Raw genomic sequence first — 17,753 nt, 5'->3', positions numbered from 1 at the left:
TAAATAAATATAAACTTTTAATGTTGAGCACCTGATTCTCAAAGTGAACATATTCCAAACACTATAATGAAAATAAAATGATTTTTTTCTACCTTTCTTGTCTGGTGACTGTTTTTCTGATCATGCTGGCCCAGTATCCGATTCTGCTGCTATCTGTCCTCTTAACTCCGTTTCCAGGGCTTCCTTTCCATTTATTTCTTTCCTTTCTTCTTCATTTCTGGTCCTCCACAGACTTGACTGTCCAGTGGATCCAGCTTCTGCCTATTTTCTTTATCCATGTGCAGTTTTTCTCCTCTCTTCCTTTTCCCTCATCTCATCTCCTTCCTCACTCTTCCCTCCCCTCCATCCATGTCCAGCATTTCTTCTCTCTCCCCTTATCTCCCCTGCCCTCCATCCACCCATGTCCAGCGACCCTTCTCTCCCCCTGCCCTCCATCCACCCATGCCCAGCAACTCCCTTCTCTCCCCTGCTCCTCCTCCAGCCACCCATGCCCAGCGACTCCCTTCTCTCCCTTGCCCCCCTCCTCCAGCCACCCATGTCCAGCGACTCCCTTCTCTCCCCTGCCCCCCTTCCAGCCATCCATGTCCAGCGACTCCCTTCTCTCCCCTGCCCCCCCTCCAGCCACCCATGCCCAGCGACTCCCTTCTCTCCTTGCCACCCTCCTCCTCCTCCAGCCACCCATGTCCAGCGACTCCTTTCTCTCCCCTGCCCCCCTTCCTCCTCCAGCCACCCATGTCCAGTGATTCCCTTCTCTCCCCTGCCCCCCCTCCAGCCACCCATGTCCAGCGACTGATTCCCTTCTCTCCCCTGCCACCCCCTCCCGAGTTGTTCATCGAATTCTTCGGGGCAGGCAGTCTTGCCTGCCCGCTGCCGGCGCTGACTCTCCCCTGCTGCCGGATCGCTATTCAAAAGGCCACTGAGACTTACAAGGGCAGCCTCCAAGACTTCAGCAGAAGTCTCGCGAGGCCGCCTCTGGAAGTCTCAGTGGCCATTTTTAAAGACCGAACCGGCAGCGAGGGAGGGTCAGCGCTGGCAGCGGGCAGGCAAGACTGCCTGCCCCAAAGAATTCGATGGACCAGGCGAAGGTGAGGGACCGGATCCGGAGGGAGGGAGGAGAGCCGGCTCGCACGTAGCAACAACCGGCTCGCAAGTTGGAGCAAAATTTAACAACCGGCTCTTGTGAGCCGGCTCCAGCACACCACTGTTCCCGAGGGTAATATTTCGTAACCTAATACAATTAATGGTACTAAGTCAAACAGACTATTGCAACGGAATCTACACTGGATGCAAAGAACAACTCACAAAGGAACTCCAGACCGCTCAAAACACAGCAGCCAGGCTAATATTTGGCAAAACGCGATTCGACAGTGCCAAACCCCTCCGAGGAAAACTGCATTGGCTGCCAAAGAATGTATTACTTTCAAAATCTGCACCCTGGGCCACAAAAATCATCTACGACCAAGTATCAGGATATATGACAGAACATATAGACCTACCAATCAGAAACATAACCAGATCATCTCAAACGTACTTAAACCTCCACTACCCAAACTGCAAAGGACTTAAATACAAAGCAACCTATGCATCCAGCTTCTCCTATATAAAGCACACAACTATGGAACACACTGCCAAAAGTTGTGAAAACAACCTACGACCACCTAAACTTCAGGAAATCATTAAAAACCTACCTGTTCAAAAAGGCATACCCCACCGACCCAACATAAATACCTACACTCTGCAACACAGCATAACCAAAGCTTGTAATAGACACTATATAACCTTTCCTCTCCTTGATCCCCATTGTAACTGAAACACATGTACGTTATTCAACCACAATACCACCTGTATTTGTTTCTTTACCGGACTTGGCGAAAGCCTTTACGGTACTATGTAAGCCACACTGAGTCTGCAAATAGATGGGAAAATGTGGGATACAAATGTAAAAAATAAATAAAAGAAAACAGCTGCACAGAGTATGAGCCTGAAAAACAACAAAACCCACATTTATACCCATTATCACATACAAGGATCAAGTAGCAAAGTGATGCACTGTTTGATGAAAAGAAGCTTAAAATGAAGGACCAATTCATTACCAGCCTAAGGACATTAACGAAGATTAGACCTCCTTAGTGTAATGAGCATCCTTGCTTTCCAATCTCCTTAAGACTAATAGCAAAGGATAACCTTCTGGTGACAGTCGCATCAGCCATCCCGTTCTTACATAGTCCTCCATCTTTCATGCCTTCTGAAACTTCCATTCTGAGATTAACAGCTGGATATAATTACCAAAATATTTCAGAATACAAACTGTTGAGGCGTTTCAGTCAACACCATTTCCCTCTGCCACAGAAAATTGCTGATATAGGTTTCCTAAGCTGTAGGGTAGCATCCACTCAAAGCCTCATTTGTCTCATATTCAAAACTACATTTTATTAGATAGTTCATAGATAATTCATAGAGAAAATGCAGGATGTGTTGTTGTTTCTCTCCCGCTGTGACTTAATCACATTTTATAAATATCCCTAACAGCTACAATTTGAGTATGTCTCCAAAAGCAGCACTTATCTATTAATCTTTTGAGACAATGTGTACTGAATTACAGCAGTATGGTGCTCCCCCCCTTCCCCCAAGCATTCTCCTACAGTAATTCCTGTTCGGTGTGACTAAGACTGAAGAAATAGCTTCAATACGGCCTGCATACCTGCAGCATTTCCCTTCCAGCATCATAAACTGGAGGCGCTACAAGCAATTCCCCCAGTACTAGCATACAAACTGCTTCAGCAGAGGGTCTCAGATCCTTGCAGCATGTAGTGTCACTACTACTTAGCTCTTGAAAAGTGCTGGATCTGGACTGTTGCCATCATCAGTATTGGATGTAGTAAAAATTCCTTCCTGGCGAGCAACTGGTTATGTAATGAGCTGTTATTTTTGCCAGTTTTTAATGAGCTGCATTAAGCACTGGCAGTTCTTTTCCTAGGTACGGCCTTTTAAGGGTTGCTGAAGGTTTTCATTTTTTTTTTTAATGTTCAAGTGAGTTGGGATTTTCCTTAGAAAATTGGTAACTGGCTCTTATTCCATCTCCTCTCACGATAAGAGACCATTAACTTGCCAGAATTAGCCTCAGACCTCTAAGCATTCCAGCTTATGTTTTGCCTCAGAGGAGCTCACGAAATGCACATGACAGCACCAAGCCAAAGAAAGCCGAGTGCAAAGGTCTGCAACACACCACCGTGGCACAGCAGATCCGAGGCTCACCTTACAGGACCATCATATTACAAAGTCACAGTGCTGAGGTGGGGCACTCACAGTTACAATGTCAAAAGTAATCTTACACTACTGGTTTCAGGTGTATTAAAATTTAATATACTGCCCTAGACAGGGGTCTTTCAGAGCGGTTTTCAGAGTTTAAAATCATATAAAATAGAAAGATAGTTGAGAGGACAAAGTTAGAAAGGAACTACATTATCGGATAGTGCAATAGAAAGGAAAGTCAAAGTGCAAAGAGCCCGAGCATCGCTACTGAAGTATTCCTTACTTTCATTATGGCATTCCAGTTGGTCCACTGGGACGGATGAATCTAACTCAGACACTACTACTACTTAACATTTCTAAAGCGCTACTAGGGTTACACAGCGCTGTACAATTTAACATAGAGGGACAGTCCCTGCTCAAGGAGCTTACAATCTAAAAGACAAGTGAATAGTCAGTCCGAAAGGGGCAGTCAAATTGGGGCAGTCTGGATTACTGAACGGTAAGAGTTAGGTGCCGAACGCAGCATTTAGACAGCTAAAGTAGTTGCTATTAAGAACACTACATTGTTGAAGGCCAGTCTGAAAGCTCAGTATTGTGTACTGCCAACCATAGGGACTGTTGGACTTGGTTCCCGGTTTGAGTTTAAAACTCTCTGGGGTGGCAGTGTTCATATCCCAGAGAGCCTCCAATTTTTTAAATTCAATAATGAGGGGTGCTGAGTCAAACTTATCTTTTTCTTATAACCACTGAAGTTAAAATGGAAATAATAACTTTTATTTCCAGTTTTGAATACTTCTGTAACTTACTTACTTTACTACACTTGCAGACTGCTTCCCCTACTTCAGTTGCCCAAAATGGTTTACAATTACAAAACAATATAAAAAAAATAAAAAATACTGTACCATATACATCTTAACTTATTACATCCAACAAAAGTGAAATACTAGAATTGCATAGGGAAGGAAATCAGCAATGATTTTCTAGTACAGTCTTACTACATGGGTTCCACATGGGCTACTTTTTAGTTCATTTACCCACACAAACTAATTCCATTTGCAGGTTATTTTCAAGCATTAGCATGCAAAATGTGCTAAAATTTAAAAAAGAAAAAAAAGGTGAGCTAAACTTCTCTTTAGTGCATATTTTCATATACAAGAAGTATGTGCACCAAAATATTCATTAAAGAAGTGTGGTAAGGCTTAGAACAGCCTAATGAATGCTCAGAAAATGCCTGTAGAGACAAAGAGGCCAATACTCAAACTGGGGACGAGAGACTCCTGCCTGATTAAATTGCTTGTGCGAGGCTATATCCAGCGGCACTTAATCAATTAGTACCACTGAATATCAGCCAGTGATTTTGCAGGCAGTCCGGGAGCAGTGTTCAGCACTTAACCGCCTAAGGGGCCCTTTTACTAAGACGTACTGAAAAATGGCCTGCGCTGGTGTAGGCGCGTGTATTGGACGCTCACTGGTCCATTTCTCAGCACGCCTGCAAAAAAGGCCTTTTTTGCTGAAAATGGATGTGCAGCAACATAAAAATAAGCGCTCGACCATTTTGGGCCCGAGACCTTACCGTCACCCATTGACTTAGTGGTAAGGTCTCTTGCACTAACTAGGTGGTACTCGTCAGTGAGCGTACACTGCCGATTACTGCCCATGGTAAAAAATAGAAATTTTCTGCTGTACGTCAAAATTAGAATTACTGCCTGGGTTACGCAGTAGCTGGGCGGTAGTTCTAATTTTACACACATTGTAAGCTCGTAGGCGCCTTCATATCTTAGAAAAATGGCCCCTAAGTTAACCGGACAAATTGGACCACATAAAACTCAGTCTCATCTTTGTCCAGTTTCACTTAGGCAGTTATGTGCTGAATATCGCAGTTATGTGCTGAATATCGTACTTAACCAGATAAGGAATAGCTGGACATACAAACCAGATAGTCAACATGGCCCACCATTGAATAGTCAGCCAAAATTATGGTGATTGCCAAAGAAAAACTGACCACCACCAGCTGAATATTTACCCCAAAGTTCTTCTCTCAGTACCAATCATGAAGCAGCCCATCTGGGACCATTATCAACAGAAACCCTACAGCCAAGGCGCCAGCACAGGTGTATAGTTAAGGGTTATGACATTCTGTGCAATAGTATTTAGATTCTGCAATGATTCTGTGGCATATTTGTATAAGCTGATATAATTATTATTTTGGATTTTGCTCACACCTTTTTCGGCAGTAGCTCAGGATGAGTTACATTTGGGTACACTAGGTATGTAAGTTTTTATGGGGTCATTTTTAAAACAATCTGCATAGATGCAACTATATGGGCAGTTTTAATGTGCACATTTTATGCAAATCATAAAGTCAACCACATTTTTCTCTTCAAAATTAGTAAGTGCAAAGTATGAGAAATAAATCATTTGTTTATTGTGCCTCTTCTATTTGTGGGTAGGCAAGTGGGGGAGGGGGGGAGCAAAACAGCAGCTGTATCTTTGGAAATCAAACAGGTGCATCAGCTGTTTTCCTCACCCAAACTGCCTCTTTTCCTACGGCTAAACATGTGTGTGTTATGGAACCAGTTAGCCATATTTCAGGGAGGCCTGACAGAATATCATTGGGAGCAATAATGATAGACTAGTGCTTCCGACAGGGTGAGGGTAAGCAGGGGGAAGGTTAAATATGACAGGGGTCAAATGCTGCAGTTCTATGGCATGTTACATTTAATGGCAACTGCTGCAGCCACAGAGGTTGCATGTCCTTCTTACCTGCAGCGTTGTGGAATGGCTGGTGTAGTTGGAAAGTAATGTGTTCGGATTGTCCTGCAACACTGAAGGTGGTGGGCTGTCCACCCAGGAAATCTTTAAAGGATTAGTTATCAAACCAGTTTCATACTTTATCGCTAACTCCTGCCAAAGAGAGAATGCAACTTCATTACCACTGGTCACCAACTTTACATTTAAGAATACTAACTTGAGGACTCCAGAGCCGGACTCCTTTCCCCTCTCAAAAGCCAGCAACTAATCTGATAATACAACATACCTTTCCTGTTCTGAGCTACACCAAAAGTTCCCTTCAAATGAGCATACAAAATCCAAACACATTGCTGTTACTCATGGAAGAAGAACTTGGAAGAGCCCTTCATGGTCAGTCATATATAAGAGTCTGAGCACAGTCACCTATGAAACATTGTGTCTGTGTGTGTCCTTAACAGTGTCCTTAACAACTTCTTCTGTTGCCAAGTCTCCCCTCCACCCATGGCTCCCATAGAGAATGCACGAAGTCTGGTCCAATTCTACACTTACAGCTGCCTTGACTGTAGCAAATTCCACAACTGCACTTCCTTTCTTACTGGACATCACCAAATGTAGTACTTCTCCATACTGAAAGAAATAGTTAAGATAAAAAGCTTGTCAAACACAGCTAAATACTAACAGCCTAATAGAGAAAACTCTAGCAGGATTTACTATGAAGAAAGGTACTGGACTGCTGGCTCAGAGAAACCTCAGAGACAATTCACTATCAAAAACACTATTTAATATATATGGTATTACGGTAGCCTTGGTGACACTCATCGCAAGCTTTCCAAAACAGAAGCTGGTTTAGAATACAAAGCAAGAGAGATTTCAGTTCCTCCAATCTCAATGTTTCTCAAAATGTTCCTGAAGGGAATGATACAGGTGTGTCTGTATGCCAGCAGGATATCTTCAATACCTCTCACTCATTCCTGCTTCTGTAAACTGGATAGAATGATACAAAATAGCTGGCTTTTGGAGAAACCCATCATGTGCTTTCCAGCTGTAGCATCAAACATATAAATGGCGAGTGACCGTACTCACCCGCAAATGCACAGTAGAGACTTCCCTCTCTGTCCCACCCCCGTGTCAATACGTGATGACGGGGCGGGACAGAGAGGGAAACTGCGCGAAGGGGAGGGAGGAAACCGCTGATGTCGCTACCGCTCCCCCCCCCCGAGGTCGCCGCTACCGCTCCCCCCACCCGGCCCAAGCACTCTCTTCGGTATTGAACTTACATCGCCGACACGCAGCAGACAGATCAGCTGAGCTCTCGTCGGCCTTCCTCCCCTGCCTGTGTCCCGCCCTTGCCGACGTTACGTCACACGAGGGCGGGACACAGGCAGAGAAGGAAGGCCAACGGGAGCTCTGCTGATCTGCGTGCTGCATTTCGGCGACATAAATTCAATAGCGAAGAGAGGGCCCGGGCCGGGTGGAGGGGTGGCGGTGACCTCGGTGGGGGGGCCCTGCAGCGGCGAGGGGAGGGGGCCTTTGAAAAACCCCATACTAGCCTGTTTTAACGGGCTCAACGGCTAGTTTCCTACAAGCCACAATACAGTAACAATACAGTAGACGTACACTGTAGACCCAATATAATGCAGCATGATTTAAACACTGGATCGCTTAAGAGCAGCCAAGGGCTGGACCCTGTCTTTTTCTTTCGTTATTATCTTTTGATAAGACAACTGCTGAATTTCTTTTTTTTTTTTTTTAATCTGATATACTGCAAATTCACTTAAAATGTGATCACATATCTTAAACCCCAACATCTGCATTTTTGGGTCTATGGTGAACGTGCTTTAATGGAGCACACTACTTAGGTATGTAGTTAGATCAAAATCCTGATGAGTTCTACTTCACATCTTCATGCTTTGTTATAGGATTGTCATTGATAACACATATTATTCAGTGAAAAAAAAAACCCAGAAAAGCTTTTCTATGTCTCTAACTCCTGTTCAAACTGCTCCTTTTCTTACAGCACTAACAGGATAAGGGTGAATGGAAGAATGAACGTCTCACAACAGAACCTTCTGCAGAAGTCTCAGGAGAACGTCCCTGGAGTAGCCGCCTTTTGTCTCATCGTGCTTTTTGCACTTCCATTTCAGCTAGAGGGAAAAAAGTAACAAATTAGAATTATCAACACTAAACAGCCTTGCAGAGCTGCAGACAGCCAGTCTATAGAATAAAACCAACACTCAAGTTTGGACACATCCAGTGTCTTCAAAGCAGCAGCTTTGAAAGAAAACATTTGTATTATCTTTCCAAAGTATATTTCGGCCACTATCCTTTTATGGCTTTATATTCCCATTTTAATACCAGAAAAAAAAATAGCATTATCCCAGCATCGAAGCTTCAATACTCAAAAAGACATTAACAATGTCATAAAGAGTATATAATGCAGAAAATTTATAAGTGATTATGCAAAAGTTCTCCATTATTACTGCAGGACAGTTCAGCTTTAACAGGTTTTTTTTTTAAGAGAAGAAAAATACTGTGCAATCTAGGATGCTCTCTTTCATAGCATACACATAATGGTATATAACAGGTGAGCTAAGTCCCTATATTACCAAATGCGCTAGCTCAAAACATCAAGAGAGGAACAGAGAAGGCTAATGTACATCTTGCATTATGCTTTTTCATTTATACAAGAAATTCCACTCATAATTAAAAAGCTTCTACTTTCTAAAATGTGCTCACGTCAGATTGTTGAGTCCTTATCCCTCCTCTGACATATCCTGAAAATCTGTGTGGCTAGGACACTAAACCCAAGTTAGGAAGTGTTTATTTTCTCAGAATCTGCCTTTGCTAATCAAGCAGCGGAAGCAGTGGCCCGTCTCATCTCCCTGGGCAAAGTTACATATGCCCTCCAAATATCTAGCTTTCCCAACCTTGAATCTGCTCATGGCAGTTCAGTACAGGCTCGGCCGTAGCTAAGTCTGTAATTAAAGAGGTACCCAGTTTCAATTAGTTAAAGAGATATAGTTTATTAGTATTAATTAGCATAGATACATTACCCAATAATGAGGATACCAGCAATTCAGTCAATCATACAGTGGAACAGAATCACACGACACATCAACCCTCGGTGGTACTCTGTCTCTCCTTCTGCGCCTTACACTTCTCGGGGTGCTTCCTCTATACTGTCTCAACCCAATGGATTCCAATGGGATCCAGCTATGTCAGCAGAACTTGCTATCCCTTATCAGTTGATAAGGAACTGACAAGGGTGACTTCATTAGGTCCCAGGTTCCAACTATACACAAAAAGGGTGCAGAGCACAGGTGGCGAGATGACCTAATCAGTCATTCTGCTCTTCTCAGCTCCCCCTCCCTCTGAGTACTCTCTAACTACGTACATCTACCCCCTTATCTACTTTCATTAGCCCAAAACATCTTTCATGACTCTTCACTGATGCCAGTCCCAGGCATGTTTATAAGAGCAAAAGACCCCCTCCCGTGCCAGCTCCCTGAGAACTCAGTTCAGCTTGTGCTGCAGAAAAATGTATTTTGTATCAGAGATGACTTTGGATTTTTAAGAGAAGCCCAGCTCTTATTATGAGCCATTTGCTTGTAGAGGCCTAGCTCTTTAGCCTGAGCCATTGACCTGTATTTTACTGAGAGCAAGGGCGGCCATATACATACATTTCCCCTCTTGCCGGACCTCTAAAAAAGGGCCGGCACACCTGACTATGGGTGTGGCCATCTTTTCCAGAGGGCTCATAGAGTCCTGTGTGGGGGGGAAGATATATATCTAAAGTGGGAGGGACGCTCTGTCAAGACATGGGACTGAGGCCATAGTGAAAGTCAAGCTTTCAGTACATAGATATATAACTTCTATGCTTTGTCCCTCTTAAGATATAACCATCCAAAAAAACCTAACTATGTATTCAACAGCTACTCTTTTGGAACAGGTAAAACCTGGGAATATGAGAAGTCACATAAGCCTAGGTATCATACAAAGGAATCAATGAGGTTGAGTGTATGACTGCATCAAGTTAAGATTATTACTACAACAGTAATCAGTAGTCATGTTCTGAGTGTTTAAGTATTGCTCAAATTGGAAATATCAAGGCAGCTATATTTCATTTAACATTACTAGGAGTGTTAATATCTGTTATATAAAAGAAATCTATTGACATTAATGATGATTGCAAATTCATGAGTCTTATAATGATGAATATTGCAAATGACTTAACCCTAATAGGCCAAAAAATATATACATGAAGGCCATGCTAACTACTAATGGTTTGAGAAGTACATAGAAGCATATGATCCTCCCTTTCTCTCCCTCCATAGCCCCCCCTCTTCCCTCCCTTTCTCTACCCCTCAGCCCTCCCTTCCTCTCCCTCCATAGCCCCTCCTCTTCCCCCTCAGCCCTCCCTTCCTCTCCCTGCATAGCCCCTCCTCTTCCCCCTCAGTCCTCCCTTCCTCTCCCTGCACAGCCCCTCCTTCCTCTATGCCTCCTACCCCCTCCCCCTGACATCCCCTCCACCCCCCTTCACAAGGTTTTTTTATTTTTTTTTTTCTCTATTTTGCAGTCTTCAGTTACACAAGCAAAACTTATGCAATGGAAATGAACAGGCTGCTTTCTCAATCCTGATCATTTACTCAGTCCATACTCTCTTTTCTACTGCACTCATTCCATATGACCAAGTTGATGGGTTCAAAGCCTGCCATTCAACTTTATTTATTTATTTTTAATTTTTTTTTTTTTTCTGACTTTGCAAATTGTTTTTTTTTCCTTCTTTTTAGCCACCATGGGGGCTATCATGATACAAATTTCCAGTATAGTTTTGATTAAGTTGCGGAGGAAGGTAATTGGATGTGAGAATCCCATTCATTTTTGGGATAATTATAAAGGTTATAAGGAAATGATATTTTCAAATATGATAGGTTTCAGAAATGTTTGCGATGTAAAATGGTTTAGCTGTTCATGTATCATTGGATGTGCTTTCTATAAGTGCATATAAGTAGACATTCACATGACAGACCGTTAAGAAAGATTTTCGCAAGTCGCGATGGTGCAGAGAAAAGTCGTAGAAGGTCCAGAGGAATTTTGAAACGTTTGAATGTGGTAATGTATCTGCTGTCCTCTGTGCTCTATTTATATGAGGCCTTCTATTCTACCTAAAGCTTTTTGAGTTATAATGCTTTTTGTCTGTCTACACAATAACAACAAACAGTGTTATGCCCATATAATATTTATATCTTGTTTCTATTTCTCTGTATATGCTCTCAAACAGATCACATTTATTTACACACAATAGTTGAAGTCTCTACACAAACTGCTTATTTCATTTTCATAATAATAAGTACCCTTTCCTGGATTAGGTATTTCACAAGAATGGGTATCCTTTAGAATTTACCCAATACTGAATTTCCCTAATTCTCTAAATTTTTCTGTTCATAATGCTTTTCTGTTTCTCAAGCAATGTATAAGAATTACTGGCAACAAATTTAAATACCACATGAGCAAGCTTCTCTATCTAATGTCATTCCAGATCAGTGTATCATCTGCTGTATACCAGTTTTAGCTATATTTACACATTCAAAGTTTGACTAATGATAAACTTTGATTGAAAGTTTTCTTTCCCCCGCCTTCCAACATCAGCTTTGTAATCATGATATATTAATCAATCACAATCATATGCACTTGACCTTATTGATTTCATTATATGATACCTAGACTTAATTGACTTCACATGTTTCCAAGTCTAGCTCCGCCCTAGAGGGGTGGGTGTAAGAAAGTTGGGCCCCTTGGGTTGGTTATGATAAAAGGGGAAACCTAATGCTGCATTTCATCCAGCATATAATTATGTATCCACATACTGACTCTTGCTATGGCCTTATCCCTTATTGTGCCAGAGCACCCATGTCACCTCAATCCTATACATTCCCCCCCACAGAACTCTAAGAGCCCTCTGGAAAGGACGGCCACACCCACTAGTAGTCATGTGTGCCAGCCCCCTCTGAGGGGCCTGGCAAGAGGGGAATGAAGAGTTATGCTAGCCCTTGCTCTCAGTAAAATACAGGCCAATGGCTCATAATAAGAGCTAGGCTTCTTAAAATCAGAATCATCTCTGATACAAAAGAGAGCTAGCTTGTAAAAATCAGAGATCACCTTTGACACAGTTACATTTCACTGTGGCAAGTGCTGAACTGGCAAGGGTGGGGGCAATCTACTCTATAAACAATCCTGAGATTGGCACCTGCAAGACGTCATAAGCAAGAGTTGCTATGGTTACGTAGAGATAGTGCTGGGTCAGCTGCACCCCGGGTGAGAACATCCAAAGGGGGGGCTACAGAAAGGTTTGGGAATATGTGAAGTCATTCTGATCAACTGATAAGGACTAGGAGCCCAGTTGAGACAGCTGGGGTCCATTGAAATGAATAGGGCCAAAATTGTATATAAGCAGCAGTTTGAGGAGTATTAGTTCAGTCGAGACAAGACGAGACGAGACGAGATGAGAAGAAGAAGGGAGACTCCAGAAGGCTAGAGAGAGAGGACGTGCTATGATATGCGGTTCCATTATGTGAATGCTTAACCTACCTGTATTACCATTGGTAAGATTGTAATAAACTATCTTATTATATCTACTACATACTGGGTTCCTTTCTAATTACAAGAGTCCATATTGCCTGACGGTGTAAGCCTGTCATGAGCAGATTCAAGGTTGGGAAAGCTAGATATTTGGAGGGCATATGTAACTTTGCCAAGAGAGATGAGACGGGCCACTGCTTCCGCTGCTTGATTAGCAAAGGCAGATTCGAAGCCCAAGAGGGAGTAACCATCCTCTGGCTACCAATACACATTTGGTGATCTGATAAGCCTTCCTTCAAAATGTAGGTTAAAAAAGTTCAGAAAAGTGTGAAACAACTTTGTTCCTATCATACCTTCGTTTTTTTTAAATCAACACATAGAGAGAAGGGGCAAAGGTTTGTCATGGACTTTTATTTGTACGTCTTCTCTTTTTGTCCTTGTCCCCTCCCTCTTTTCTCTCCCTTCCTCCCAAGCAGCACACACCAAGGCTGCCTTTGCAACCCTAGTTCAGAAATTTTATTATGTCTCAGAAGTATCTCCCTTACTTTTAGTTTGGCAGTCACTATGCTGTCATCGTTTTTCCCTTCAGATTTACCTGTAAAAAGAAAGTGAATGAATCAGAAACGGAAAAAATTACCATAAAGCGAATGCTACATACCTGTAGAAGGTATTCTCCGAGGACAGCAGGCTGATTGTTCTCACTGATGGGTGACGTCCACGGCATCCCCCTCCAACCGGAAACTTCACTAGCAAAGGCCTTTGCTAGTCCTCGCGCACCGCGCATGCGTGGCCGTCTTCCTGCCCGAACCGGCTCGTGTTCGTCAGTCCCATATGTAGCAAGACAAAGACAAGGGAAGACACAACTCCAAAGGGGAGGCGGGCGGGTATGTGAGAACAATCAGCCTGCTGTCCTCGGAGAATACCTTCTACAGGTATGTAGCATTCGCTTTCTCCGAGGACAAGCAGGCTGCTTGTTCTCACTGATGGGGTATCCCTAGCCCCCAGGCTCACTCAAAACAACAAACATGGTCAATTGGGCCTCGCAACGGCGAGGACATAACTGAGATTGACCTAATCATTTATCCAACTAACAGAGTGTAGCCTGGAACAGAATAAACATGGGCCTAGGGGGGTGGAGTTGGATTCTAAACCCCGAACAGATTCTGAAGCACTGACTGCCTGAACCGACTGTCGCGTCGGGTATCCTGCTGCAGGCAGTAATGAGATGTGAATGTGTGGACAGATGACCACGTCGCAGCTTTGCAGATCTCTTCAATAGTGGCTGACTTCAAGTGGGCCACTGACGCTGCCATGGCTCTAACATTGTGAGCCGTGACATGACCCTCAAGAGCCGGCCCAGCCTGGGCGTAAGTGATGGAAATGCAATCTGCTAGCCAATTGGATATGGTGCGTTTCCCCACAGCCACTCCCCTCCTGTTGGGATCAAAAGAAACAAACATTTGGGCGGACTATCTGTTGGGCTGTGTCCGCTCCAGATAGAAGGCCAATGCTCTTTTGCAGTCCAATGTGTGCAGCTGACGTTCAGCAGGGCAGGAATGAGGATGGGGAAAAAATGTTGGCAAGACAATTGACTGGTTCAGATGGAACTCCGACACCACCTTTGGCAAGAACTTAGGAGGAGTGCGGAGGACTACTCTATTATGATGAAATTTGGTATAAGGAGCATGAGCTACTAGGGCTTGAAGCTCACTGACTCTACGAGCTGAAGTTACTGCCACCAAGAAAATGACCTTCCAGGTCAAGTACTTCAGATGGCATGAATTCAGTGGCTCAAAAGGAGGTTTCATCAGCTGGGTGAGAACGACATTGAGATCCCATGACACTGTAGGAGGCTTGACAGGGGGCTTTGACAAAAGCAAACCTCTCATGAAGCGAACAACTAAAGGCTGTCCCGAGATCGGCTTACCTTCCACACGGTAATGGTATGCACTGATTGCGCTAAGGTGAACCCTTACAGAGTTAATATTGAGACCAGACTCAGACAAGTGCAGAAGGTATTCAAGCAGGGTCTGTGTAGGACAGGAGCGAGGATTTAAGGCCTTGCTGTCACACCAGACGGCAAACCTCCTCCATAAAAAGAAGTAACTCCTCTTAGTGGAATCTTTTCTGGAAGCAAGCAAGACACGGGAGACACCCTCCGACAGACCCAAAGAGGCAAAGTCTACGCTCTCAACATCCAGGCCGTGAGAGCCAGAGACTGGATGTTGGGATGCAGAAGCGCCCCTTCGTTCTGTGTGATGAGGGTCGGAAAACACTCCAATCTCCACGGTTCTTCGGAGGACAACTCCAGAAGGAGAGGCAACCAGATCTGACGCGGCCAAAAAGGAGCAATCAGAATCATGGTGCCTCGGTCTTGCTTGAGTTTCAACAAAGTCTTCCCCACCAGAGGTATGGGAGGATAAGCATACAGCAGGCCGTTCCCCCAATCCAGGAGGAAGGCATCTGATGCCAGTCTGCCGTGGGCCTGAAGTCTGGAACAGAACTGAGGGACCTTGTGGTTGGCTTGAGATGCGAAGAGATCTACCAAGGGGGTGCCCCACACTTGGAAGATCCGGCGCACTACTCTGGAGTTAAGCGACCACTCGTGAGGTTGCATAATCCTGCTCAACCTGTCGGCCAGACTGTTGTTTACGCCTGCCAGATATGTGGCTTGGAGCAACATGCCGTGACGGCGAGCCCACAGCCACATACTGACGGCTTCCTGACACAGGGGGCGAGATCCGGTGCCCCCCCTGCTTGTTGATGTAATACATGGCAACCTAGTTGTCTGTCTGAATTTGGTGGGACAGCCGATCTCTGAAAGCCTTCAGAGCGTTCCAGACCGCTCGTAACTCCTGGAGATTGATCTGCAGATCGCGTTCCTGAAGGGACCAGCTTCCCTGGGTGTGAAGCCCATCGACATGAGCTCCCCACCCCATGAGAGACGCATCTGTAGTCAGCACTTTTTGTGGCTGAGGAATTTGGAAAGGGCGTCCCAGAGTCAAATTGGACCAAATCGTCCACCAATACAGGGATTTGAGAAAACTCGTGGACAGGTGGATCACGTCTTCTAGATCCCCAGCAGCTTGAAACCACTGGGAAGCTAGGGTCCATTGAGCAGATCGCATGTGAAGACGAGCCATGGGAGTTACATGAACTGTGGAGGCCATGTGGCCAAGCAATCTCAACATCTGCTGAGCTGTGATCTGCTGGAACGCTTGTACCCGGGAGACGAGGGACAACAGATTGTTGGCCCTTGTCTCCGGAAGATAGACACGAGCCGTCCGAGAATCCAGCAGAGCTCCTATGAATTCGAGTCTCTGTACTGGGAGAAGATGGGACTTTGGATAATTTATCACAAACCCCAGTAGCTCCAGGAGTCGAATAGTCATCTGCATGGACTGTAGAGCTCCTGCCTTGGATGTGTTCTTCACCAGCCAATCGTTGAGATAAGGGAACACATACACTCCCAGCCTGCGAAGCGCTGCTGCTACTACAGCTAGACACTTCGTGAGCACCCTGGGCGCAGAGGCGAGCCCAAAGGGTAGCACACAGTACTGGAAGTGACGTGTGCCCAGCTGAAATCGCAGATACTGCCTGTGAGCTGGCAATATCGGGATGTGCATGTAGGCGTCCTTCAAGTCCAGAGAGCATAGCCAATCGTTTTCCTGAATCATGGGAAGAAGGGTGCCCAGGGAAAGCATCCTGAACTTTTCCTTGACCAGATATTTGTTCAGGGCCCTTAGGTCTAGGATGGGACGCATCCCCTCTGTTTTCTTTTCCACAAGGAAGTACCTGGAATAGAATCCCAGCCCTTCTTGCCCGGATGGCATGGGCTCGACCGCATTGGCGCTGAGAAGGGCGGAGAGTTCCTCTGCAAGTACCTGCTTGTGCTGGAAGCTGTAGGACTGAGCTCCCGGTGGGCAATTTGGAGGCTTAGAGGCCAAATTGAGGGTGTATCCTTGCCGGACTATTTGAAGAACCCAACGGTCGGAGGTTACAAGAGGCCACCTTTGGTGAAAAACTTTCAACCTCTCCCCGACCGGCAGATCGCCCGGCACGGACACGTTGATGTCGGCTATGCTCTGCTGGAGCCAGTCAAAAGCTCGCCCCCTGCTTTTGCTGGGGAGCCGAGGGGCCTTGCTGAGGCGCACGCTGCTGACGAGAGCGAGCGCGCTGGGGCTTAGCCTGGGCCGCAGGCTGTCGAGAAGGAGGATTGTACCTATGCTTACCAGAAGAGTAGGGAACAGTCCTCCTTCCCCCATAAAAACGTCTATCTGAGGAGGTAGATGCTGAAGGCTGCCGGCGGGAGAATTTGTCGAAGGCGTTATCCCGCTGGTGGAGCTGTTCTACCACCTGTTCGACTTTTTCTCCAAAAATGTTGTCCGCTCGGCAAGGGGAGTCCACAATCCGCTGCTGGATCCTATTCTCCAGGTCAGAGGCACGCAGCCATGAGAGTCTGTGCATCACCACACCTTGAGCAGCGGCCCTGGACGCAACATCAAAGGTATCATATACCCCTCTGGCCAGGAATTTTCTGCACGCCTTCAGCTGCCTGACCACCTCCTGAAACGGCTTGGCTTGCTCAGGAGGGAGCTTGTCCACCAAGCCCGCCAACTGCCGCACATTGTTCCGCATATGGATGCTCGTGTAGAGCTGGTAGGACTGAATCTTGCCCACGAGCATAGAGGAATGATAGGCCTTCCTCCCAAAGGAGTCTAAGGTTCTAGAGTCTTTGCCCGGGGGCGCTGAAGCATGCTCTCTAGAACTCTTAGCCTTCTTTAGGGCCAGATCCACCACACCAGAGTCGTGAGGCAACTCAGTGCGCATCAGCTCTGGGTTCCCATGGATCCGATACTGGGATTCAATCTTCTTGGGAATGTGGGGATTACTTAGAGGCTTGGTCCAGTTCGCCAGCAATGTCTTTTTTAGGACATGATGCATGGGTACTGTGGACGCTTCCTTAGGTGGAGAAGGATAGTCCAAGAGCTCAAACATTTCAGCCCTGGGCTCATCCTCCACAACCACCGGGAAGGGGATGGCCGTAGACATCTCCTGGACAAAGGCCGCGAAAGACAGACTCTCGGGAGGAGAAAGCTGCCTTTCAGGGGAGGGAGTGGGATCAGAAGGAAGGCAATCAGACTCCTCGTCAGAGAAATATCTGATGTCCT

At 45.4% G+C, this 17,753-nt stretch overlaps 1 protein-coding gene across 2 annotated transcripts in view; it reads right to left on the bottom strand.

Annotated features, from left to right (window-relative positions):
- Window positions 1-17,753, bottom strand: part of DNAJC17 (DnaJ heat shock protein family (Hsp40) member C17) — a 106,580-nt gene that overhangs the window by 22,137 nt on the left and 66,690 nt on the right. For both annotated transcript variants that reach the window (XM_030214014.1, XM_030214015.1), the window contains exons 7-10: window positions 13,128-13,177; window positions 8,070-8,147; window positions 6,553-6,630; window positions 6,016-6,156 (exon numbers count right to left, since the gene is read on the bottom strand). In XM_030214014.1, the coding sequence (XP_030069874.1) occupies window positions 6,016-6,156; window positions 6,553-6,630; window positions 8,070-8,147; window positions 13,128-13,177 (347 nt within the window). The remainder of the gene's footprint in view (window positions 1-6,015; window positions 6,157-6,552; window positions 6,631-8,069; window positions 8,148-13,127; window positions 13,178-17,753) is intronic.

This window comes from Microcaecilia unicolor, chromosome 9 (genome assembly GCF_901765095.1).
Source record: "Microcaecilia unicolor chromosome 9, aMicUni1.1, whole genome shotgun sequence".
Lineage (NCBI taxonomy): Eukaryota > Metazoa > Chordata > Amphibia > Gymnophiona > Siphonopidae > Microcaecilia > Microcaecilia unicolor.
Note: the sequence above shows the minus strand (reverse complement) of the source record. Positions and strands in the feature narration are given on the sequence as shown.